The sequence below is a fragment of the Capra hircus genome, chromosome 5 (genome assembly GCF_001704415.2).
Source record: "Capra hircus breed San Clemente chromosome 5, ASM170441v1, whole genome shotgun sequence".
Classification (NCBI taxonomy): Eukaryota; Metazoa; Chordata; class Mammalia; order Artiodactyla; family Bovidae; genus Capra; species Capra hircus.
Window position 1 is genome coordinate 107,941,391 of NC_030812.1, and position 24,928 is coordinate 107,966,318.

The 24,928-nt window shown below is 45.8% G+C and overlaps 1 protein-coding gene across 1 annotated transcript in view; it reads left to right on the top strand.

Moving 5' to 3' along the window:
• Positions 1-24,928, top strand: part of LOC102178253 (cat eye syndrome critical region protein 2) — a 117,276-nt gene that overhangs the window by 79,292 nt on the left and 13,056 nt on the right. The window contains exons 3-8 of the mRNA XM_018048705.1: positions 8,149-8,332; positions 9,168-9,307; positions 10,015-10,119; positions 12,703-12,752; positions 13,381-13,550; positions 22,765-22,918. Of these exons, the coding sequence (XP_017904194.1) occupies positions 8,149-8,332; positions 9,168-9,307; positions 10,015-10,119; positions 12,703-12,752; positions 13,381-13,550; positions 22,765-22,918 (803 nt within the window). The remainder of the gene's footprint in view (positions 1-8,148; positions 8,333-9,167; positions 9,308-10,014; positions 10,120-12,702; positions 12,753-13,380; positions 13,551-22,764; positions 22,919-24,928) is intronic.

Here is a 24,928-nt window from a genome sequence, read left to right on the forward strand (position 1 = left end):
TCGGCAGAGCATACCTGTGATATGTCACAGCATTTCAGAAAACATAAAGTGTTTGTGTTAGAAAAAAGGAGATAAGTATACTGAAACAGAAACATTTCTGAATGGTGAAGTAAGTTTGAGATCTGGTTGACCAGGTTGAATTAACTAGTCTGGAGTCAGGCTTCAGCCTTCTAAAAGCTTGTTGATGATGATATGTAGTAATACACAGGAAAGGCACATTCCTTACCCTGCAGTTAGGTGAATTTATGCAACTGAATACACCTGTGTGCAGTGATCACTCAGACAAGGAAGCATCGCAATGAATTTTACTTTTTCCACTGAAAGGAACTGCCCAAAGTGATTGTTACTCTGTCTCTCCAGTGGTATCCACGTGCATTTAGAGTGAATTTGTGCTCAGTATTCTCAGAGGCTTTCTTTTCATCCCACCGTAAATAAAGACGATTTTGTACAAATGAATGCTTTTGTTTCCTGCTTCTAAGACTTAGCTATTATGTGGAGCCAAGAAAGGGCTTCCCTCATAGCTCAGTTGGTAAAGAATCTGCCTGCAATGCAGGAGACCCGGGTTTGATTCCTGGGTTGGGAAGATCCCCCAGAGAAGGAAACGGCAACCTCCTCCAGTATTGTTGCCTGGAGATTTCCATCGACAGAGGAGCCTGGCAAACTGCAGTCCATGGGGTTGCTGGATTCGGATACAACTTAGCAACTAAAGAGAGAGAAGAAAGTTCCATCATCTCTCTATTACTTGCCTCACCTGTAAAATGGGAATGATAAGCATACCCATTACTAAATTTATTTAGTAATAATAATATTGAGTGAGATTAAATTAAATTACTTATGACATCCTTGGAGCAGTCTGGAGCTTTTAGTAGCAGGGAGAGCAGTGCTTCATGGCTGATACTGGGTGTGGGTGTTTTTAATTTACTCATTTATTTAAGTAGCTAGCTAGGTAGCTAACTAGCAAGCTGTGCTGTGTCTCAATTGTGGCATATGGGATCTACTTCCCTGACCAGGGGTTGAACCCAGGCCCCTTGCATTGGGAGCATGAATCTCAGCTGTTGGATCACCAGGGAAGTCCCTGTGACTGTTTTTTTTTTTTAGAGTTTTATGTACAGTGGAATTTGAATTTTCTATTCGTTTCATATGTCATGAAATAATATTGTTTTGATTTCTTTTTTCTCCCAACTTTTAAAAAAGAATGATTTTTACATTCTTAGCTTACAGGCTAAAGATAGACACTCAGGCCAGATTTGGTCCATGGGTCATAGTTTGCATGCCCTTTTTTAGAAAAATAGGTTCTTGTTTCTAATTCCTTGAACTCAGTCAGCACGCTGTTCAAGATAATATGACGTTTCGAAAGTGCCCCTGTGCACTAAATCTAACCCCCACCCTCCCAGAGAAACCCACTGTATCCTATACAGTGATCTGGTTCCTATGGATGCAGGCTGTTTTGCCTTAAGCGACTTCACTTTCCCTTTTCACTTTCATGCACTGGAGAAGGAAATGGCAACCCACTCCAGTGTTCTTGCCTGGAGAATCCCAGGGATGGGGCAGCCTGGTGGGCTGCCGTCTATGGGGTCACACAGAGTCAGACATGACTGAAGTGACTTAGCAGCAGCAGCAGAGCTTCTTCTGGTTGGGATCACTCTGTGTGTCCGCGTCTTTCAGGAAGCCCAGAGCGCATGGTGCTCGCTGATGCTGCTGTTCATGTCAGTACTTTGTTCCTTTGAGGGAGGAGTCTCAGTTGTATCCAGTGCAAAAATATCTCAGGTGTTCTGTCTACTAAGTGGTGGACTTGTGTGCAGACTCCAGTGGGGCTGGAAGGAATAAAGCAGCTGTGAACATCTGCGCAGGGTTCTGTGAATGTCTCTTCATTTTCCTGGGAATTGCTGGGTCCCATAGGAGAGTATGTTTGATGTTAAGAAACTGCCAGACTTGTTTTCTTGACCACTCTAGTTGCTCCGTGTCTTTGCCAACATTTGTTATTTTTAATTTTACCCAGGTTTTCATTTTACTGATTCTGTTGCATGTAATGTAGTAACATTGTGGTTTCAATTTGCATCTCCCTGATGATGAGGTAAATAACAGGCTATGACTGTGTTTTCCTGATGTGTAGCTTACCGATTTGTTTGCCACTGTATTTTAAAGAACGATAAGCTTTAATTTTGTTGAAGTCTAATCTGTCAGTTTTTTCTAGTATGTTATTAATATTTCCAAATCAGGACATACGTTTAATGTCAATAGATTCTCTTTGAGGTTTTCTGTTAGTTTTATAGTTTCAACTTTTTGCAGTTGACATTATGATGCATTTTGAGTTCGTATTTGTCTATGGTGTGAAGCAGAAGGTCAGTGTCCACGTTTTTTTACTTATGAATTTCATGCATGTTCAGTCTATTCAAGTATCAGATTGTCTTGAAATTGAGAATGTTCTCCACCTTTTTTAAATTTTATTTTTGCTTTTTAAGTGTTTTGACTATTCTGGGTTTTTAGTATACAGATTTAAAAATTATCAGCCCTGCCACCCCCTAAAAAAGGCCTGCTACAGAAAATGGACACTTTGACCAATGTTGAATTCCCCAGTCCTTGACCATGATATGTATCTCACCATTTGTTTATCTTCTTTAATTTCAGGAATTTTGTAAGGTTTCAGTGTAAAGATATTATGCATCTTTCCATTTGTGCTTGAGCTTTTATATTTTCCAGCTACTTGTTGCCAGTATATGTAAAATACAGTTGATCTTTTTATGTTGACCTTATTACTGAGGCTTCATTGGTCTTGCAGATAACCGAGGAGTTTCTGTTGTCTGCTTCTGCTTCAGCCTCTGTCCCAGGAGCTTCCTTCTCTTGTCTTACTGTGCTGGCCACGACGCTGGTGTTGTTCCTGATCTTGGGGGAAGTACACAGCCTTTCACCATGAAGTGTGATAAAGTACTGTCCCTTTTGTCTCTTGCTGAATTCTATTGGCTACTGTTTTGAGGATGTTGATGAAGAATATTGGCCTGTACTTTTATTTGCTTAGAAATCTTTGTCAGGTTTGGCAGATGGGTTGAGAAGCATTTCCCTTCTCTGGTTTCTGAAAGTCTGTGTAATTTCTTTTGAACAGTTCACCACTGAAAGCCTTTGGGTTTGCAGTTTTCTTTGTGCAAGGTTTTATTTGAGTATTATTGATTCAGTTTCTGTAATAGATTAAGGCTATTTGGATGTTTTATTTCTTAAAAAAAATTTATTTTTTAAATTTAATTTTTGGCCACACTAGCCAGCATGTGGGGTCTTAGTTCCCTGATCAGGGATCACGCCTGTGGCCCCCTGCAATGGAAGGTAGAATCTTAACCACTGGACCACCAAGGAAGTTCCTTTTTTAAAAAAGAATTTATTTAAGTATAGTATTGCACTAATTTCAACTGTACAACAAAGTGAACGATTCAATCTTACGTGTATATCTTTTTTCATATTCTTTTCCGTTTTTTCCGTGGTTGATCACAGGCCGTTGAATATAGTTCCCTGTGCTATACAACAGGCCTTGTTGTTTATCCATTCTGTATAGACCCGTGTGCGTCTGCTAATCCCAGACTCCCAATCCATCACTCCCCCCTCACCCCCTTCTCTGGCAACCACATGTCTGTTTTCTGTGTCTGTGAGTTTGTTTCATAGGTAAGTCTGTCATATTTTAGATTTCACATGTGAGTGTATCGTGTGGTGTTTGTCCGTCTCACTTCACTTAGTGTGATCATCTCTAGGTCCATCTATGACGCTGCAGGTGGCATTATTTCATTCTTTTTACGGTTGAGAAACATTCTGTGTTTATATGTATCGCATCTTTATCCAGTCATCTGTTGATGAAAATTTATGTTGCTTCCGTGTCTTTAGATATTATAAATAGTGCTGCTGTGAACGTAAGGGGTGCATGTATCTTTTTGAATTATAGTTTTGTGTGGGTATATACCAGGAGTGGGATTGCTGGACCATATGCTAGCACTATTCTCTGTTTTTTGAGAAACCTCCAAACTATTCTGCATAGTGGCTGTACCAGTTTACATTGCTACCAACAGTGTAGGAGGGTTCCTTTTTCTTCTGGATGGTCTATTTCTTAAGTCATGACTTTGGTAAGTCATTTTGGCATTTTTCAAGGAATTTGTCTGTTTCAGTTTTTAAATTCATTTCCATAGTGCTATTCATAATATTCTCTTATCCTCTTAATATCTGTAGGACCCACAGTGGCTCCACTTTCATTCCTGATGTTGTAATTTGTGCTGTCTCTCTTTCCCTCTAGAAGTTGATTCTTTCTACAGGTTTATCAACTTTTAAAATGTTTACTAAGGAACCAACTTTTAACCTTACCTGCTGTTCGTTTTCTTTTTAAAATCTTTCTTGTTATATTGATTTGTCTTTATTATTACTTCTGTTTACTTTGGCCTTTTCTTACTTCTTAAGTTATAGTACTGGTTATGAGCCTTTTTTCAATATAGGCATTCCAAAGCTATAAATTTCCTACTAAGCAGTGTTTGATTTGTTAGTTCACTTACATTTAGTATAATTATTGGAATGGTTGGTTTTCCACTTGTGTCTCTGGGGTTTTTAAGTGCCCAGCTCATGGGTGGGTGTTCAGAGTATTCACCGATTGTATAGTCATCACTGCTGTTGAATTCCGGACCGGTTCGTCAGCCTCATAAGACAGCTCACGCCCATCAGCTGTCGCTGCTCACTCCCTGCAGCCACCAGTCCCACTAACTCATGGGCTTTCTGTGCGTGTTGTTGGTTCACTCTTCTAGGTGCTTCTGTAGGTGGAAGGCATATGTGTAGGTATTAGGCTAATTTATTTAGCATGCTTTCAAACACACTGTATCGTGAATCCAGGACTCATTCATTTTATGGTCAGAAAGTACTCTGCTGAATGTTTTATTTATCTGTCGGTTCATGGACATGGTGCTGTTTCAGTTTTTGACCGTTATGAATCGTGCTGCTGTATATGAACATTAGTGTACTTGTTTTTGTGTGGATGCAAGTTTCCATTTCTCCTGGCTGTGTACCTAAGAGTGGAATGGGTCATATGGTAATTCTGTTTAAGTTTTGAGCAACTTGCCAAATATTTGCAAAGCAACTGCATCATTTTACACTCCCTCTAACAGTGTGTGAACATTCCCCTTTCTCTGAGTTAGTAAGTGGTTAGCACTTGTTCTTACCTGTCTCTTTAATTTTAGCCATCCGGTGGGTGTGGCATGGTACCTTATTGGGTTTTGATTTGCATTCCCTAAATGACTAATGAGTGTCTCTTCACCTGTTTCCTTCTTATTTTTTTCCTTCCTTTGTCCTTCGATGGTTTCTTCTGTTAAGTATTTCACTTTATTTCTTATAGACTGTGTGGGTGCATGTATATATCTGTGTGTGTGTGTGTGTGTGTGTGTGTGTGTGCGCGCGTGTGTGTGAGAGAGAGTGATTCTGGGGTAGCAGGGTGCATCTTTAATTATCAGAAGCTGTTTAGAATTCTTACTGTACCATTTCTCACCTTAAACTTGACACTCCAGACTTCCAATTCATACAAATAGTATTTAAGGTACCATCTGGCTTCCACTAAAGACAGTTCTTTATCTTTTTAAAGATAAAGATTTCCAAGGGGCTTTTTAAAAATTTCTAGATGACTTTTAATTCTCTTCTTTTTTACCTAGCATAAGCATTTATATACACAAAATCTGTTATATTATGTATTTCCCTGTTAAAATATGTTTTATATCTTAGTCATATTTTCCTTGAATTTGAAATTGTCATGATTTCTTAATTGATTTCAAGACATGGCAGGTACCATATAGTCCTACAAAAGAGGCATTGGTTTAGTGGTTTGGGGCTGAATTGTTCTATGATCTTTATGAATAAGCAGTTTTCTAATGTTCTTATGGGGCCTTTTAGGAATTACCAAAAGTTAGTCTCTTTATTTGTGGATGTGAAAGTTGGACCATAAAGAAAGCTGAGCGCTGAAGAATTGATGCTTTTGAACTGTGATGTAGGACAGCAAGGAGATCTAGCCAGTCCATCCTAAAGGAAATCAGACCTGAATATTCATTGGAAGGACTGATGCTGAAGCTGAAACTCCAATACTTTGGCCACCTGATGCGAAGGTGGCCTCACCTCACTTTAAAAGACCCTGATAATGGGTAAGATTGAAGGCAGGACGAGAAGGGGATGACAGAGGATGAGATGGTTGGATGGCATCACCAACTCAATGGAGATGAGTTTGAGTAAACTCCGGGAGTTGGTGATGGACAGGGAAGCCTGGCATGCTGCAGTCCATGGGGTTGCAGAGTCAGACATGACTGAGCAACTGAACTGAATTTTTCTATTTAGTCTCTACGTGGCCCTGGGATGCCAGGTCCTCACTGCTCCCTGCACGTGGACTGCAGATACCCTTTCATGTCTCAGAACTGAAGCAGCAGTCTTCCTTTCACTCTGGTGATCTCAGGCAGGTTGTTTCCCTGCTTGGTCACACCTCCCGGGTCACCTGGGTCTCCTGGTAGAAACTTGTTCTGTGGAAAGCAAAGCAAGCAGCTCTCTGCTGGGGTTCTGAGATGCTCACCCTGGAGTGTGGATAGATAGTTATGTCTCTCTTTCTCCTGCGGACTATTTTAAGGTGGGGGGAGGGGTTTAACTAGCATTTAGAGCTTCTTTCAGACAAGAAGGAACATAGCCATGGACCATGTGCTTCAGTCTTCTTGTTCTATTGAAAGGGTTGGTGATAACCATCCAGAACAAGCGCCCTGCACTGAGTGGCCTCAGTTTGTAAGAGCTGCAGGTGCCGCAGGCAGGGCTCCCTCCGGTCCCTGGGCCGAGAGCCCTGTTTCCAGGTGGCATGATGGATTTCGATGAGCTAACCACATTCACTCTATGCTAGTTTGAGGTATCAGTGGGAAGGAAATAAAGTTCCTTCTCTCTTTGAAAAAGCATAATGTTTCATTTCTTAGTTGCCTAAGACCCTTTGTTTTTTTCTAGGAATATTTCTTCTGACTTTTTCTACAGCTATAACGACCATAGATTATAAAATAACATGGGGGAAAAAATAACATGGGAACTGCCTCTTTTAAAGATATTGACCTACATAATTCATTTGGAGCTATTTGTTCAGTGAGAAAAATGTTTTTAGAGCAAGCGTTAGGTGAAATTGTATCCAGATTCTTCGCTAGTTGAGATACAGAGTGACTATCTAACGATCGAACATCACTTTGTTACATGCCAGGGCTTTCCCCATGGCTCAGTGGGTGAAGAACCCACCTGCAGTGTCGGAAACACAGGAGATGCAGGTTCAGTCCCTGAGTCAGGAGGATCCCCTGGAGAAGGAAACTTGGCAGCCGCTCCAGTATTTTTGCCTGGAGAATCCCACAGACAGCGGAGCCTGGCAGGCGATAGTCCATAGGGTTGCAAAGAGTCAGACACGGCTAAGTACGCAGGCACGCGTAACACCCTGTTATATACAAGGCACATTTAGGTACTAGTCAGAAATTTAAGTTGTCATTGAACTGTCTTAAATGTTTCCTGCAGAGAAAGCTCTCAAATTTAGAACATAGTGTTCCGTATCATGCCTGCAAGGTTACGCGTAATAGCACATGAATGTGTTCTGCGTTCTTGCTTGTTCATGCTTGTGCGCTGGAGAAGGTTTTTCTACCTTTGCATCAGAACGTGAAATATGAATGGATTAAGCCAGGCAGACCCTGGCCCTCTTTGCTGTTTGCCCTCTTCAGTCGTGGACCTGACTTTGAACCGAGTGCCCCCTGAGGTCTGTAGAGTCTGCCCGTGTAAACTGAATGCCTCTTGAGCTCCATCGCGTCTGCCTGTACAGGTGACGGTCGACACGGCCTCTTGCGGTGTCTGCCATCGACACTGCACACGTGCAGCTACTGCCGCGCAATGTGATGCTTGTGGCTGAGCGTGCAGAACAACCTGTTCTGTGAGAAACTTGCTTAAACATTGGTAATCTTTGGGACTTGACAGGGTCAGCTCCAAGGACATGGTGCAGTAACAAGCGTTTCCTCGAGGGGCTTGCAGGCCCTTCCGGGGCTTTCAGTTCTGGTACTGTTGAAGATGTATCAGCCCCCAGCGCCCCCCACCCCCACCCCCCAATCCTCTGTGTGGTATTCACGCACCTTTGTGTCTGGGACCACTGGCTAGGCCTCAGACCTTCCACAGCTACCTGGAGGACATCATCAATTACCGCTGGGAGCTGGAGGAAGGGAAGCCCAACCCTCTGCGGGAGGCCAGCTTCCAGGACCTGCCCCTGCGCACCCGAGTGGAGATTCTCCACCGCCTCTGTGACTACCGGCTGGACGCAGACGACGTCTTCGACCTCCTCAAGGTGTGTGACTGACAGGCAGCCTCCCTGGAGCAGCAGTTCAGGGAAGCCGGCTCTGGTTGTGCTGGCCGCTTTGGTGTGTCCCCCTTTCCACATCCCGGGTCCCTGCTGACGTGGGAACAGTCGTAGGCACCTATCTGCTTTGTCACCAGCCAGAATTGCAGTTACATTAGTCACTGAATGTTACTTCCTGAGGTCTGAAATTTGGCTTGGCATAATTAAGATTTATGACACCTCCCAAAGACTTGACCCCATCCCCAACACATGTTGCATGCATGTGGCAGAAGTGTGCTGGCTGGGGCTCTGGCCACCTCTGCCTCACCTGATCCTGCCCTCACTGGGAGGTCGAGGGTGCCTGTGGGCTTGGGTGGGAACTGTGGTGAGATCTGTGGCCCAGCTCAGCTCCACCTTCACCGAGGCCTTGGTCTCAGCCACCGGGGGCGGCACTGAGGTCGTGCTGGTGAGTGAGAGCGCTGGGCTGGGCTGGCTGCTGGCCCGGCATCGTGTGGGTTGAGGCTGCCGCGGCACTGACTCTCCTGCCGGAAGCGTCTCTCCTTGTGTGGGTTCAAGCCAGATGTGTCGCAAGTTCATCAGAATTCTTTTGGCTTTCTCTGTTTTGGGGAACATGGGAGCAGTGATGTGGATGGGAAGGGTTTGAAATATTTCCACATCCTGTTCTTAGAGCAGGCGCCTTATCCTGGTCTGATATGTCTGGACCCGGAATGAGAATTACCCCAGGTGTTTGGGCATTGTAATGTGAGGGATCTGTGAGAATATATTTCAGATTCTCATTTCCATTTTCTCTTGTTGCCCAAACCTTTTTCCCTGACCTGCGCAGGGCCTGGACGCAGACAGTCTCCGTGTGGAGCCGCTGGGCGAGGACAGCTCGGGGGCCCTCTACTGGTATTTCTACGGAACGCGAATGTACAAGGAGGACCCGGCACAAGGAGGGTCCCATGGAGAGCTCTCTCTGAACAGGTACCTTCCTGGAGGTCATGTTGCCGTCGCCATGGCCATTAATGTCCAGTGCCTCCAAATTCCCACTGCGCAGTTTAACTTTTCTCATGGAGGAGTGAGCTGTGTGTAGCAGCATGCCTGCAAGGAGGCACGTCACACAGAAGCACAAAGGACTTACTCTCCAGCCCTGCTCCCTGGGGTGGTGACTCTGGTGCCAGTTCTCAGTAGCACTAGCGCGCCCTGGGCCTTTCCTCGTGGCAGAGTGGGTTCTGGAGAACCCCATCCTACCTGGGGTCTTGGCAAGAAAGAGGCCTCGGGCAACGTCCCAGAGCGGTGCTGCCATCTTCCCCGCACTTCAGGTTGCTGGACTCTGCTGTTAGGGAAGCCTGAAAAGTGAAAGTCTCTTAGTCATGTCTGACTCTGCGACCCTGTGGACTATACAGTCCATGGAATTCTCCAGGCCAGAATACTGGAGTGGGTAGCCTTTCCCTTCTCCAGGGGATCTTCCCAACCCAAGGGTCAAACCCAGGTCTCCCACACTGCAGGCCGATTCTTTACCAGCCCAGATATTCGTGTGGGAGATGTCCATTTCCTTGGTTCCACGTTTTATTAATAATAACAGAAGACGTGAGGTCGCCCTGTCCTGTCCCCGTAACTGCTGCCTTTGTCCTGTTTAGTAACCTCATGGCCAGACAACTGACATTTCTGTTTAATGTACTACTTCTTAGGGAAAGTGAAGGACAAAAAAATGTCTCAAATGTTCCTGGGAAAACAGGTAAAAGAAGAGGAAGACCCCCAAAACGGAAAAAACTACAGGAGGAAACTTTCATGAGGTGAGAAAATCTTGGTGTGTGAAGGTCCCTAACCCAAACCCTTATGCTGGAAGGGCTCGCCCCGTGCTTGCTCTCTGTGTCTCGGGGAGGACATGGGTGTGCACTGGAGTCCTTGGGGTCCCTGGCCTGGCCCCTCTCAAGTTACCAGCTGTCTGGGAGCCCTCCCCCTGGGCAGTGGGGGCTCTGGCAGTGGAAGGCACCTGCTCACAGGAAGTGCCTTTCAGATCCCTTTGCCCCTGATTTCTTCACAGGAGGTGGAAGAGTTAATACTGTGAGTCTATTAGTTTTTTGCTCGTAAGGAGGCTTCAGTAGTAAACGTGCTTTATTGTGTTAGAACTCATTTTGTTAAGATGAGACCTTAAAAATTTTTAAGTGTTTATTTGGTATTTAATTTTAGCAAAGTAAAAGATTGTTATATTTTGGGAAATTTTTAATTAATTTTTTGGCCACAGTGTGCTTCATGCAGGCAGGATTTTAGTTTCCCAACCAGGGATCTCCTGCAGTGGAAGCTCAGAATCTTGACCATTAGGGAAGTCCTGGGAAATTTCATTTTAGTATGTCATTGTCTTTTAGGAATATCCACCATGTGAATCTCAATATAAGAGTTTTGAGGGTCTGACCTGTACTATGTAAAAATACTTTTATACCTTTTACTTAAGGATTGGATATATAATTATTCACTTATGGAAATTAAGTCACAGTCTTAAAAATTCTAATAACACAGGGCAAACTGCTTCCTTGTTCTCTGGTTTATTGTTAGAACTGCTTAAATAAGCTAAATGCCTGAAGTGGACCAGATTTCACTGTGTTGCTTATTAACTGCTAATAAATGTTTTTAGGGATCTGATTATGAATCAGTCAATCAGAATTTGTTTTTTTTTTTTAACAATCAATGTTCCACTTAACTTTTCTGAAATTTTGACTAGAATGCAAGCTTTCCTCCCACCAGAGTTTGTGAGAAATAGTCCTGTCATTGTGTTTTACACACAAGACATCAGTTTCTGGGTTTAGCAGCCTACACGTCCATGTAAATCCAGCAAGCTGTTCTGTACCTTTATCTTTGGTTCCCTTGAGTTCCGGAATCAGAGAGCCGCAGTGGGGTGTCCTCACCTCACAAGCCCAGTGCTCCTGTGCTGCCCTCTGCTGGTGACTTTATTCTGTAGCGTTCTGAATACAGTGCAGTATTGAAGTATTTTTAAATTAAATAAAACTTTGTGAAATCTAAAAAGTAAAACTCGTGAATGTAACAAAGCAGATACAGAGAACAAACTGGGGGTGACCAGTGGGGAAACAGAAGGGGAGGGGCGAGCTAGGGGACAGAGCTTCAAATGAGTACGTCTCACAAAAGGCTGGTGGGCCGCCCTGTACGGCGCGGGGATGTGCCAGTGTTTTATAGTAACTGTATATGGAGTGTAATCTTTAAACATTGTGGTCACTGTGTGTGTTTTACACCTGATACTATACCTCAGTTAAGTTTGTTTTTGTTTTTTTTACTAAACACCATTCATTTTTATTAACTGTGTGCTTAGTCACTCAGTTGTGTCCGAGTCCTCACGACCCCATGGACTGTAGCCTGCCAGGCTCCTCTGTCCATGGGGATTCTCCAGGCAAAAATACTGGAGTAGGTTGCCATTTCCTTTTCCAAAAAGTTGTTTTGTTTTGTTTTTTTTTTAAGAATGATGAAAAAAAAAATACAGTAAGATATATGTAGAAGGGGGAAAAAAAGAGAAAGTTCAGTCCCTAAAATAATTTTTAATGTTTTTTTAAAAGTAAATAAAATTTAAAGTTCAGTTCCTCAGTCACATCAGCCACACTTCTGCCAAGTGGGTGAGTGCGGCCTGTGGCTGCCTTTGTTGCACAGCAACGACGCGGGGCATTTCCGTTCTTCCAGGAGGCTGTGCAGGGCCGGAACATCCAGAGCATGTCCCTCATTGTCTAGGGAGACAACACTATTGGTCATGAAACACTGAGTGTGTTTGTGTCTCATATCATGAACGGTCCCGTTTTCCAGGGAATTTCGTTGACTTTGCTGAGGTCAAGGTGGCATGCCTTGAGTGGGGGTGGGCAGCCTCAGAACCTGTGTTGCTCACGTCAGCCTACTGTAGGGGTCAGTTCAACAGTCTCGTGTTCAGTATAGGCCTTGGTCGGGTAGCAAGCCCTTTCCTTGGCCTTTAACTGTCGACACTGAGCTCCTCCTCTCCTGGGCAGTGGTGCCGTATTCCTGTGTGTCGTCCTTCCCCTCTCTCTGCCAGCTTGCCCGCCTCCGTGTTCCTGACCTTGCTCTGTTGACGTGTCAGAGACACACACCTGGTGTTAATAGCTGCTGTGCCTTACACACACACAAACACACACACACTTTTCTGATACTAATAGTAAGGCATTGTGCCTTACACACACACACACACACACACACTCTCTCTCTCTCTCTCCTAGTATTAATAGTAAGCCAATGTGCATTACACGCAAACACACACACACACTTTTCTGGTATTAATAGGAAGCCAGTGTGCCTGCCTTCCAGGGAAGCACAGAAAATTTCGGCCGTGTTTTTGTTTTAATGGTGACCCCTTTCCTTTGTTCTAGTGACAAGCAGGAAGAGAACTCCTCAGCATCTGAGTTGCAGACGAGAAACGGTAATGGCCTTCGTAGGGCTTGGAGGGCTTACATCACCTTCCAGAGTCTAGTGCAGGCTGCTGGGACCACTGCAGTAGTCTTCCCGCCAGCCTCCTTGCCCCTCGCACATTGTCGTCCTGTGTCCATCTCTCCTCACGAGTCATTCGAGATCAGGATCAGGTCACTTCACTTGAGCCCCTTCCCAGGCCCAGCGTAATAGGCTCCTAACATTGGGATGAATGCAAAGCTTCTCAAGAGCTTTCTTTTAACGTGAAATACTTTACAACATAAGGATGTGTACTGTGTTCTTACGTAGACTTCATGCAATCTGTAATCCAATACAAACATTTAAGGAGAAAAAGCAATTCACAGTATCTCAGTGTAACAAGGAACACTCCTGCAGCTCAAAGCCACGTATGCAGAACAGCAGATGCATCAGAACATTTCTAGGTTATTAGTGTGAAGGTCACCATAGTTGTGTTTGTATTGACCTCATAGCCCTTAGTTGTGAACAGGAGAGCAGCCAGAATGTCTGAAGTATACATTATCAGCCTTGAAGGGTAACCCAGGGCGCCAGTGAACCTGAGGGCAGAGAGGAGGAGGAGGAGGTCCATGGCCCTGTTTCCTGACCTTGACCTTCTCTTCTAGGGTCCCAGGGACCAGGGCAAGGCTCCTGGTGGCTCCTGTGCCAGACTGAGCAGGAGTGGAGACAGGTCACCGAGAGTTTCCGGGAGAGGACCTCTGTGCGAGAGCGCCAGCTCTACAAACTGCTCAGCGAGGACTTCTTGCCTGAGATCTGCAGCATGATCGCCCAGAAGGTGCGCACGCGGACCCACGTAGGGCGAAGCCGCTCGGGGCAGGGTGCCTTCCTCAGAGGCTTGCGCGGCCCCTCGCTCTGCTGAGCGGTCCAGCTTTCCTCTTTCTCCCAGCTTTCCTCCGGGCCCCAAGAGCAGGACCTTGAGCCCCCGCTTCCCTTACTGTGGGTCCTGGGATTCATGGCTCCTGGACCCCAGGTGGGTCTCGGCAGACGCTCTGCACGCCTCTCCTTGTGCGTACGCTGCTGCCTTCCCCTCTTTTTAGAAAACTCATCTGGTGGCCTCCCTCTAACAGCAGGTCTAAACTCTGAGTTCAGACCTGCCTGAGGGCTGTCTTTGTTGCTCCCTCAGTTCCTCCTCTAACCTCCTGGCACTCCAGTCCCGGCTGTGCGTCCCGTCTGCTCCCGTGCCTGTCCCGAGGCTCTCCGGAGCCCTGCTGGAGTTGTTTCTGTGCGCTGTCCCTGGACTGTCTTAGCCTGAGGTTTCCCCCACGAGGTGTCTCCTCATCCTGTTTCATCGGGAGTTGTGGAGGCAGCTCCAGGCCATGAGCCACACCATCTTGTCACCGTAACCTCCTGGTGACTCTCTGGTGTGCCTGTTCTGTAGTCAATGCCTGATAACCATCCAGTTTCGATAAAATTGATGCTTCAGATTCCTAACGGTCGTTAACAGAAAACGTAAGAATGCCAGCCCTGCCCTGAAACCTGGGGAGGAAGTGTTAGCAATTCCCGCTGCAGCGCGTCTCGGGGGCAGCGGAGGGGAACACAGTGACAGACGCAGTGACAGTGATATGTTGTGAGTTCGGTGGCATTTGTAACTGTTGAGCAGATCAGTGCTCTGGGGTGAGTCGTAGGCCTGACTTCAGAGCCTCAGGAATTGCGTCTTCATGTGAGTGTCTCCTTGTTGCTGTCCTTTGTCCTGGTAATGATGATTCCTCTTGGATCTTGTCGTCCACAGCTCGCTGTGACCATTTTTGTCCAGGACGTGAGATGTGGACTCTAGTTTTCTTAGAGTTACTATTTAAATAGAGACTGTATGATTAATGACAGCCCCTTCAATCATCTGTAAGGCTTGTACCTAACCTGCTTACACTCTTTTGTAATTTCTGCCTTTTTAACTGAAAAGACTTTAGATTAGAGAGTTAAGGGGAAAAATTTACAAGCATAAAACAGGTGGTTTTATTACAGAAATTTTCAGGAGTTGATTCTTTGCGAGAGAAGCACTTAAATCTTAAGTGCAATTTTCAAGAACCATGACATTAGAAACTAAAGGATGGAATAATGGATTTGATATTTTGAGAGTTGTCCAGTACTGTAACTATGCAAGCTTTAGTTAAATGGGGGTGATATGCACAAAAATCAGAATTGGCACTATGCAGCAGAAAAGCTTTTAGCAGACCAGTAATTAGGAGAGTTTTCACACAGGGATCCCATCAGGAGCTCCAAAACCATTCAGGTTTATTCACTAAAACTTTTAAAAAATGACAATTTCCAAATAGTTATAAAACGAAGAAAGAATTGGCTTGGCTACTGTTGACATACAGCTTTCTTAGTTCCCCATTCTGGATGAATTTAAATTCACTCCTTGTTCAGCGATGTGAATGCAAGTTCCATGAAGTGCACCAGCAAGATCGCAAGGATTGGAGCCTGCCGGGAGCCCGCGATGGAGCCCTCTGCTCTGTCTGTCAAGTAGTTTAGAGCAGTAAACGAGTTTAAGCGGCTGCTTCCATTTGCTAAGAGGTCTGAGAGACCTGGACTGCACTGGAGGGGGGAAGCTGAGGGTGGTGTTTAAATAGGAGAGTGTGGGGGCAGGAGTGAGGGGCACCCTCCTCTACTCCAGATTCGCTCTAGTTTTCAGCCCCGTGTCTCCTAGCACAGATGTTCCACTGGCTTTTGAGGCATTGCGTGGTCAGAAAACACTTCCTGCAGGCTGTGTCTGATGGCCTGTGCCAGTATGGACCCCCCCTGGCCTTGCAGTCATTGATGTCACAGCCGGTTGTCTCTCTGCCTTGAGCCCTGAAGAGGGAAATGCTCACTCGTGAATTTCTGTGTTTACTATGTGTTTGGACTCATCCTCTCTTTTTTACTTCGGCCCGTAAGGTATATGAACACGTCTCTTCGGCCTCCGGGCAGGGCTCTCTTCTGCCTGACTTCTGGATCTCCCAGGTCTCCTCCTCCTTTGGGTCCCTGGCTTTGGAGTGGCCTCAGTCAGCTGTCCAGCCATAGTTCTCAACTGGTTTTGTGCCTCATTGGCCTGGATGGGCTCCTGCTCTCTGTTTACCTGGACAGTTTGAAAGCTCGTTCCCATCTCTGCTCACTACCCTGGGCTGAGCCTTAAATGTCCTATTTTACATCTCAGCTTGCACAGTAATCTGAATACAGACAGACAGGAAGTTTCGTCATTGATTGCCAGCAAAAGCTTTGCTTTAAACACTCAAGTTTTTGGCTCTTCTTTGCAGTGTTGTTTGTCTGTTCCGCTCTGCTTGATACTGAAGAGGTTCTTGACGTCTGTTACAGTACTGAGTACGTTGAAGAAAGCCTCTGGTGTGGCATGAGTTTTGTGCTTCTGTTTAAACAGCCGAAAAAATCTTTAGGTCTTTAAAGGCTTATTGGGAGGTTTTCTGGTCTCCTAGGAGTCCAGTCTTCTTGCCCCAGAAAGTCTTTTGATTTATGACTCCGGGGAAAATACCGGCAAAGCGTCACTCTGCTGACCTCTGAAACTCTGTTCCAGTGCTTTTTTTTCCCTTTGGTCAGGAGACTCTGGGCACACCTGTGGCCAGGGAGTTCAGGTCCTCTTTGTGCTGCTGGAGTTGGTGGGGGTGGGGGTGGGGGTGAATGATGGGGAGTTCTGGGCTGGGCTTCAGCCAGATTATGTTTGTAATGTTGAGGATTTCTAAGCGCTGTTTCATACCCCCTTTGGAAGAAAAAATGTTGCTGTGCAAATAGTGTAAGATTTTTTTTCAGCTGCTATTAACATATATGTATGTATATTTTTTATTGACTTTACTGGTTCTTTAAACTGTTACAGTTTAAAAGACTGCCGCAAGTAACTTCAGGTCACAAGTCTTGTCCCTTCCATGGGGTGACAACACTGCCTAGAAAGTTGCATGGGAATTTAAAACACTCTTGGTGCATTTCATACATGTTTTTTCCTGAATGTGTATGATACAGTTTATATAGAATGATACTGTTTGAGAATTTACATCAGATGGGAACTACTGAATTTATCAAACACTAATCATAGTGAAAGAGAATAGGTATAGGAACTATGAGGCAAAGTGGTATCTCACTGAGCAGAAGTGTTTGCAGCCAGCAACCTGAGGTGGGGGAGCCTGGAGACGGCAGGTTGGGGGACAGGCAGGTGTTGAAATGGGCAGAAGGGTCCCCGTGAGCAGAGGTGGTCAGCAGCATGTTACACAGGAAGGTCCTGGGCCTTTGTGAGCACTCTGCTCTGAGTTTGTTGTTGTTGAGCTCTTGGAGTTGCAGACAGTTTTTTTGTTTGAGGTGTAACTGGTGTGTAACGTTAGTTTCGAGTGTATGGCATAATGATTTGATGATCGCGTACACTGCAGAATGATCAGTAGGTCTGGTTAGTACCTGTCACCTCACATGGAGTTTCTTCTTGTGATGAGTAACTCTAAAAATCTATTCTATGTTCACATACAACACAGTATTATTGACTGTGGTCACCATGCTGTGCATCTCATCCCTTTTCCCTTCTCCAGGGGATCTTCCCAACCCAGGGATTGAACCCATGTCTCCCGCATTGCAGACGGATTCTTTACCAGTTGAGCCACAAGGCAAGTCCAAGAATATTGGAGCGGGTAGCCTATGCCTTCTCCAGGGGATCTTCCCGACCCAGGAATCGACGGGGTCTCCTGAATTATAGGTGGATTCTGAGCTATGAGGGAAGCCCGTCTCATCCCCAGGAGTTACTTGTATTATAAATGGATGTCTGTACAGCCGACTGCCTGCACTCATTTTGCCTGCCCCTGTCTATTCTCTGTATCTTGAGTTGGGTGTGTTTAGACTCTACATGTGGGTGAGTTGAGTACAGTATTTGCTTTTCCCTGGCTTCACCTCACCTAGCATGATGCCCTCATGCCATCCATGTGGTCGCGCGTGGCAGCATTTTGCTTTAGTGACTGAGTAACGCCCTGTGTACACACGCCGCCTCTTCCCCGCGCTCCCCCCAACCGGGGGACACTCGGGTCGCGTCTGAGTCTCGGCTGCTGCGCTGCAGTGACCGTGGCAGTTGCACGCATGCTCAGGCTGGTGCTTGTGCTTCCTTTGGAAAGATGGGCAGGAATGGAGTTGCTGGGCCACATGATCAGATTCTGCCTTTTATCTCTCAGGGAACCTCTGTACTCTTTTCTCCCATAGTGTCTGTGCCAGTTTACATTCCCACCAGCAGTGCACAAGAATCCCCTTTTTGCCATATCCTCGTCAGCACTTGCCATCTCTTGTCATTTTGTTGATACCCATCATGGCCATTCTAACAGGTGTGAGGTTTTGATTTGCATTTCTCTGATGATTAATGACGTTGAGCCTCTTTTCATGTGTCTGCTAACCATCTGTGTGTCTTTCTTGGAAAAATGTCTGTTCGGATCCTTGGCTCATTTTTTAATAGAATTATTTATATGCGATTGAGTCTTACCAGTTTGCTTTTTTAAGATACTCTAATTTCAGCTGACTAAATTATTATTTTTTATTATTAATTTATTTTAATTAGAGGCTAATTACTTTACAGTATTGTGTTTTTTGCCATACATTGACATGAATCAGCCATGGGTGTACATGTGTCCCCGTCCCAAACCCCCTTCCCACCTCCCTCCCTATCCCATCCCTCTGGGTCATCCCAGTGCACCGGCTTTGAGTGCCCTGTTTCATGCATTGAACTTGGACTGGTGATCTATTTCACATATGGTGATACACGTGTTTCAGTGCTGTTCTCTCAAATCATCCCAGTGAGTAAGTTTTTATTTCTTATGTGCTTAGTATAAATATTAATGTATTTTAAAAACAACTAGATAAACCACCTCATGGGAAGAGTTGACTCATTGGAAAAGACTGTGATGCTGGGAGGTGTTGGGGGCAGGAGGAGAAGGGGACGACAGAGGATGAGATGGCTCGATGGCATCACCGACTCGATGGACGTGAGTCTGAGTGAACTCTGGGAGTTAGTGATGGACAGAGAGGCCTGGCGTGCTGCGATTCATGGGGTCGCAAAGAGTCAGACACGACTGAGCAACTAAACTGAACTAGACAAAAAATCGTATAATTCCATTTGTGTGAAATGTCCAGAATAAATAGATCCCCGGAAAGAGAGTCACTTGGTGGTCGCCAGGGGCTGGAGCGTGAGGCTGCGGCGTGGCTGGCATGGAGGTCAGGGCTTTGTCTCTGGTGCTGAGGGTACTCTGTGGTCAGCCAGATGGTGGTTGCCAGGCGCTGTGAGGATGCTGAGTGCCCCTCAGCTGTGCACTGACGGTTGTTCATTTCATGTGAATTTCACCTCAGTGTCTTTATGTGTGTTTCTAAATGATGCATAATCTCTGATTTTGCAGCAGTCCTTGGCGTTTATGATTTTCCTAAGTTTTAAATTTTTGGCTTTAATATATAAAAGATAGTTAGTAGGAACCTAGTGTATAGCACAGGGAACTCTGTTCGGTGGTTTGTAATGACCTACATAGGGATGGAGTATAGACTGAAGCGTGGATATGTGCACATGTATAACTGGCTGAAGTCGGAAGGAGGAAGCAGCAGGGGATGAGATGGTGGGATAGCGTCACCACCTAAATGGACATGGATTTTAGCAAACTTTAGGAGAGAGTGGAAGACAGAGGAGCTTGGAGGGCTACAGTCCATGGGGTCCCAAAGAGTCGACATGACTTAGCTACCAAACAGCAACAGTAACTAATTCACTTCACTGTATAGTAGAAACTAAGGCAACGTTGTACATCAGCTACACTCTTACAAAAAATTTAAAAATTCCTGTTTCAGTTTTAGCAAAATATCTTAATCTATATAAAGTCCATTTTAATGCCTCACTGTAAAAATCTATACATGGTAGCAACCTCTTGGTACTTTTAACATTTGAATTTTAGAATTTATTCCCACTACTGTGTGATCTCTATGAAAAAGGTTAATAAAGATTAGATCATTGTAGAACATGTAAGACTGGATGATTCCCCCAGCTTACTTGGGAAGGGCTTGTTCTGTGTCCTAAATAATTTATACATTCTTATAGAAAACTGGGAAGACTGTAAAAAGTGCAGGAGGCATAGTAACAAGGTTCCCTGTTTACAGCTTCATGTGTTTGCTTCAGGCCTTTTCTCTGTACATTTATTAGAAACCTGGGATCATACTGCCTGTTGACTTGTGACCTGTGTTTTTCATTTAATGTCATGAGCCTTTTCATATTTCATTAAATATTCCTCAGAAAAACAATTTTAATGACTACACAGAAGTTATGTGATTTTACCTATTTTAAACCTATAGGATATTCACAGTTTTTCACTATTTCAAATATTGTTGACTGTAACGTACTCAGAAACACTGCCTGGCTGTCTAACTGTGAGATGAAGTCACACAATGTCGTTACCCTGCCCAGGGTTCCTGACATGTGTCTCGCTTGTCCTTTGGAAGATCTGTGGCCCCAGCACTCTGAGCCATCTGTGTTGTCACATCTTGGCAGACACGTCACTTTTTTCATCTTTTACAGTGCTGTGAGTGAATAGTCCATTTTGTTTTTTCTTAGGATCATGGATTTGTTTTATTTACCTTCTGTGCATTTTGTACTCATGTTGCATTTTTTTGGTGGTCACAAAGTCAGACAAGACTTAGCAACTGAAACAGCAACAGCTGTTAATTGCTTTAGATATCTTTCCATATTAAGAAGAACACCCTGTTGTGTGTGTTGGAAGAAATTATATAGATAGTCTTAGGTCATCATGCACAGCCTATTTCCCCTTTTCTCCGCCTCGCACTGACTCTGGGCGGGAGGCATCTGTCCTGTTTGTTTGCCGGGTCACTGTTGTCGCTGAGATGCTTGTCGTCTGTAACGTCTTTGTTGTGGCAGGAGGGAGCGTGCTCCACAGCGTGTCCTTCCTTAGGCAGGGGAGGACACGTTCATGCTGTCCTCACTGTGTGGTTAGCGCTTGCTTTTCTCTGCTTTTTCAGTGGGTCTCATGTGTAGAAAATGCAGCACTTTCTTTGAAGGAAGTAATCCCGCCTGCCAGGCGTGTGTTCACTGTCCCCTGCCTGTCCGCCGCCCCATCCATGGATCCTTGTTGAGCTGAGCAGAGGAGAGGTTTGGTCTGCTTTGCTTTGTTAATAGCAGCTCCACACAACCTCTCAGCAAGGGAGAGATGTTACCACAGTGGGTGTGATTAGAGACCTGTGGAGGGATGAAGGGGCAGAGGGTGGGAAGGTGCTTCCCTGTCAGTGGGAGGCTTATCCATGATATGCCTGCAGCAGCCCTACATTCAAACCCAGTGCAGACCAGCCATTCTGGTTATAGGATCTAGAAGTCAAGGAACTTTGTTTAATCCTATTTGGGCGACTGACTACAGTATCGTGTGTGAAATAAAAATAGTTAAGTTTAAAAAAATTTTTCATCTCTCTTCTTTTACTCTGAAAGATTTTTACCTTGTTTGTTAGCCAGCTCTTTTAAAGTCAGGCTCAGAATTTGAACAGTAAAAATGACTTTCAGAAGGTCTGTTATCTAGGCAAGAGCACTTTCTATTTCTGAGTCAAATGATAATTGAAACTCGTTTTCAGTTCATTTCAGTTCAGTCGCTCAGTCGTGTCCGACTCTTTGCAACCCCATGAATCGCAGCACGCCAGGCCTCCCTGTCCATCACCAACTCCCGGAGTTCACTCAGACTCACGTCCATCGAGTTGGTGATGCCATCGAGCCATCTCATCCTCTGTCGTCCCCTTTTCCTCCTGCCCCCAATCCCTCCCAGCATCAGAGTCTTTTCCAATGAGTAAGGACCATTAAAAAGTAAAAAACTTCGATCAGATTGGTTTCTGTGTTTAATGATGATTTTGTATGCATGTCCTTCCCTGGTGGCTCAGACAGCAAAGAATCTGCCTGCAGTGCAGGAGACCTGAGTTTGATCTCTGCATCAGGAAGACATCCTGGAGCAGGTCATGGCAACCCACTCTAGTATTCTAGCCTGCAGAATCCCATGGACAGAGGAGCCTGGTGGGCTGTAGTCCATGAGGTCTCAAGGAGTCAGACATGACTGAGCGAGTAACACTTCTCATTTGGATGGCAGTCTGCCATCGTCTTTTTCTCTCCATGTCAAGACCACTTGTGTAATTTCCACAGAATAAAGATATTTATGTATAAAATTCTTAGATATTCTTTCTACTGAAAAGAAAAACATATTCCTGACTTAGTCACCTGACTTGGAATAATTGATGTTTCTTGCTGGTGTAATGTGCATGTTCCCTTTGCAGACACCTGCTTCCTTTTTCTGTATCTGTATCTTACAGGCATTCTCTGTTATTACAGGTAACAATGATTACCTCTTCAATAATAATTTTAAACAAGAAAAAGTTGTACCTTACACATCAGCACAGAAGTCCAGGGAGGAAATTGAACATAATGATTTCAGCCCTAGCTTGAGTTCTGTTGGCTACAGATGGCTCAGAACTAGCGCTGTTGGAAACACCCAGAGTAAGACTTTCAGAAACAATTGATGGTAGTGGTCCTGGTTATCTTTTCGTTCCTTGAATTTCTTAGGCAGGTGCATTTCTATGCTGTCACTTCATCTCTTTTCTATTCCTTACGGCAGAATGCTGGTCCTTCCCACCGAACCCTCCTTTTGTTTTAATTGCTTGATTAGTAGAGGAAAGTACAGAAGTTAGGCGTTTCTGAGGCATGCAGATGACTGAAGTTGTCTGTGCTGTCTCCCCCTTTCTTCATTACTTAGGGGAGACTGGTGTCTCCTCTCCGCTCTAGCCTCCTCTCCAGAAGGTTGCGTGACCATCGGACCCAGCTCCCTCCTGTTCGTTCCCCGTTGTGTCTTATGAGTGTGTGTCTGTACTCATTCATTGATTGCACAGGTGACAAGATGAACTTGGATTTAATGCAGAAGTTGTCCACTATCTGATGCTGCGTGTGGAGTAGAAAATGTGGACTCTTCACTCAGAGCAAAAGCCTGGTTTTGCTTTATTACATGTTGACTGAGCTTCTTGTCCCCTCACAGGAGACCCCTGTGCTCAGCAGGCTAGAGAAACAGAAGCGCCGGGAGGAGGAGGAGGAGCGCCAGATCCTTCTCGCAGTGCAGAAGAAGGAGCAGGAGCAGCTGCTAAAGGAGGAGAGGAAGCGGGAGCTGGAGGAGAGAGTCAAGGCCGTGGAAGGTAGGAGCACTCTGCTGGGCCAGGGTGGGGCTGGGGGGCCCAGGGCCTGGGCTGCATCTGGCCTTACCATGTGATGACCCCTTGCTTCCTAGTTACTGCCTTCTGATTCGTGATAGGCTAACTCTACTCTGGCCGTGATGGTGATCCCAGAGCTCTCAGTGTCTTCCATGCCCTCGTGTGGCCTGCACCGTGACGGTGATCCCAGAGCCCTCAGTGTCTTTCACGCCCTCGTGTGGCCTGCACCGTGACGGTGATCCCAGAGGCCTCAGTGTCTTTCACGCCCTCGTGTGGCCTGCACCGTGACGGTGATCCCAGAGGCCTCAGTGTCTTTCACGCCCTCGTGTGGCCTGCACCGTGACGGTGATCCCAGAGCCCTCAGTGTCTTCCACGCCCTCGTGTGGCCTGCACCGTGCCGGTGATCCCAGAGCCCTCAGTGTCTTTCACGCCCTCGTGTGGCCTGCACCGTGACGGTGATCCCAGAGGCCTCAGTGTCTTTCACGCCCTCGTGTGGCCTGCACCGTGACGGTGATCCCAGAGGCCTCAGTGTCTTTCACGCCCTCGTGTGGCCTGCACCGTGATGGTGATCCCAGAGCCCTCAGTGTCTTTCACGCCCTCGTGTGGCCTGCATGCACTTGGTCGCATGCGGCTGGCCCAGCACACGGTGCCCTCAGCCTGACTGGCTTGTGTGTCACTGGGGTCGCACCTCCTGGAGCCATCACACAGGTTTACTGACCCTGACCTCCGATCTAGGTGCTGAGGTAGGGACCCTGACAGGTCTTTGCCCATTTTCAACTACTGGGACTTACTAAAATCCGTCAGACTGTCTGGATAAGCACCACAGGGGGTTGAGAGATGGTGGAGCTGGGCAGGGCTGGACACAAAGGCTGGTCTCCTTTGGGAGGCTCCGCCTTTAGGACAGGGAGGTGGTTGTTCATCTGCTGCATAGAAACCAACACAGAGGGTCTAGCAAAATGAAGACACAGAAGAATATGTTCCAAACAGGAGATTAAAATCTCAGAAAAAGTAATTTATTTGATAAAGAGTTAAAGTAATGGTCATAAAGATGCCCACCAAAGTGGGGAAAAGAATGGATGAACACAGTGAGAACAGAGAAGGAAAATATTTAAAAGTGTCAAATGGAAGTCTCAGCACTACACTAAGGCTGGTCTTCATCCAAAGAAGGTGATGTTGTGTATATGGTGGGATCGGAAGGGAGTCCTCTGTCACGAGCTCCTTCTGGAAAACCAACCGATTAATTCAAGTACGGCTCCCAGTTAGACCAACTGAAAGCAGCACTTGATGGAAAGCATGCAGAATTAGTCAGCAGAAAACTCATAGGGGCACCGATGCTGCATCCGCCTGTGGGCGCCGGGGCTTGCCCGAGCCTGGGGAGGTGTGTGTCCAAACAGTGATTCTGATGATGTGAAGAATCGGTTGACTGGTTGCTAGTTGTGAAATCCTAAACTGAGTTCATGACGCCTAATGTTTAACAGTTTGATACATGGATGTTCATTAATTTAGTTTTACTTTTCCTTAGGCTTCTTTCTTAGAAACCCATTTTAGTAAAAGTTGTTGATAGCAAAACGCCTCTGATAATTAAAGCAGGTATAGGTTCTCTTACACATACAAGTTTATTTCTTCCCGGGCATGAAGTTGGAGCAGAGGGAGCTTGGTGGGAGTGGGCGTCTGCGGGCCCTGTCTGCTCCCATCGGGCACCTTCCGTCACGCGTCTTGCCTTCTGATGGTGTCCTGAGTCCTTGCTTCTTCCTCCCCCACTGCCAGCAGGCCCGCAGTGCACTGGCAAGTGTTTTTCTCGTGGCCATGTCTGGGAACCAGAGGATGCCTCTCCTTCCAGCTGCTGGGCTGTCCCGCTGGCTTCTTCACTTCCTGGCACCTCCTGCACCAGTGTGGATGGGGGCGGACAGCTGTGGTGGGGGCGGGGGGCTGGGCACAGAGTGAGGATAACCAGTGTGAGCACTTCAGGGGGCTTGCGCAGTCCTCCTGATGTGT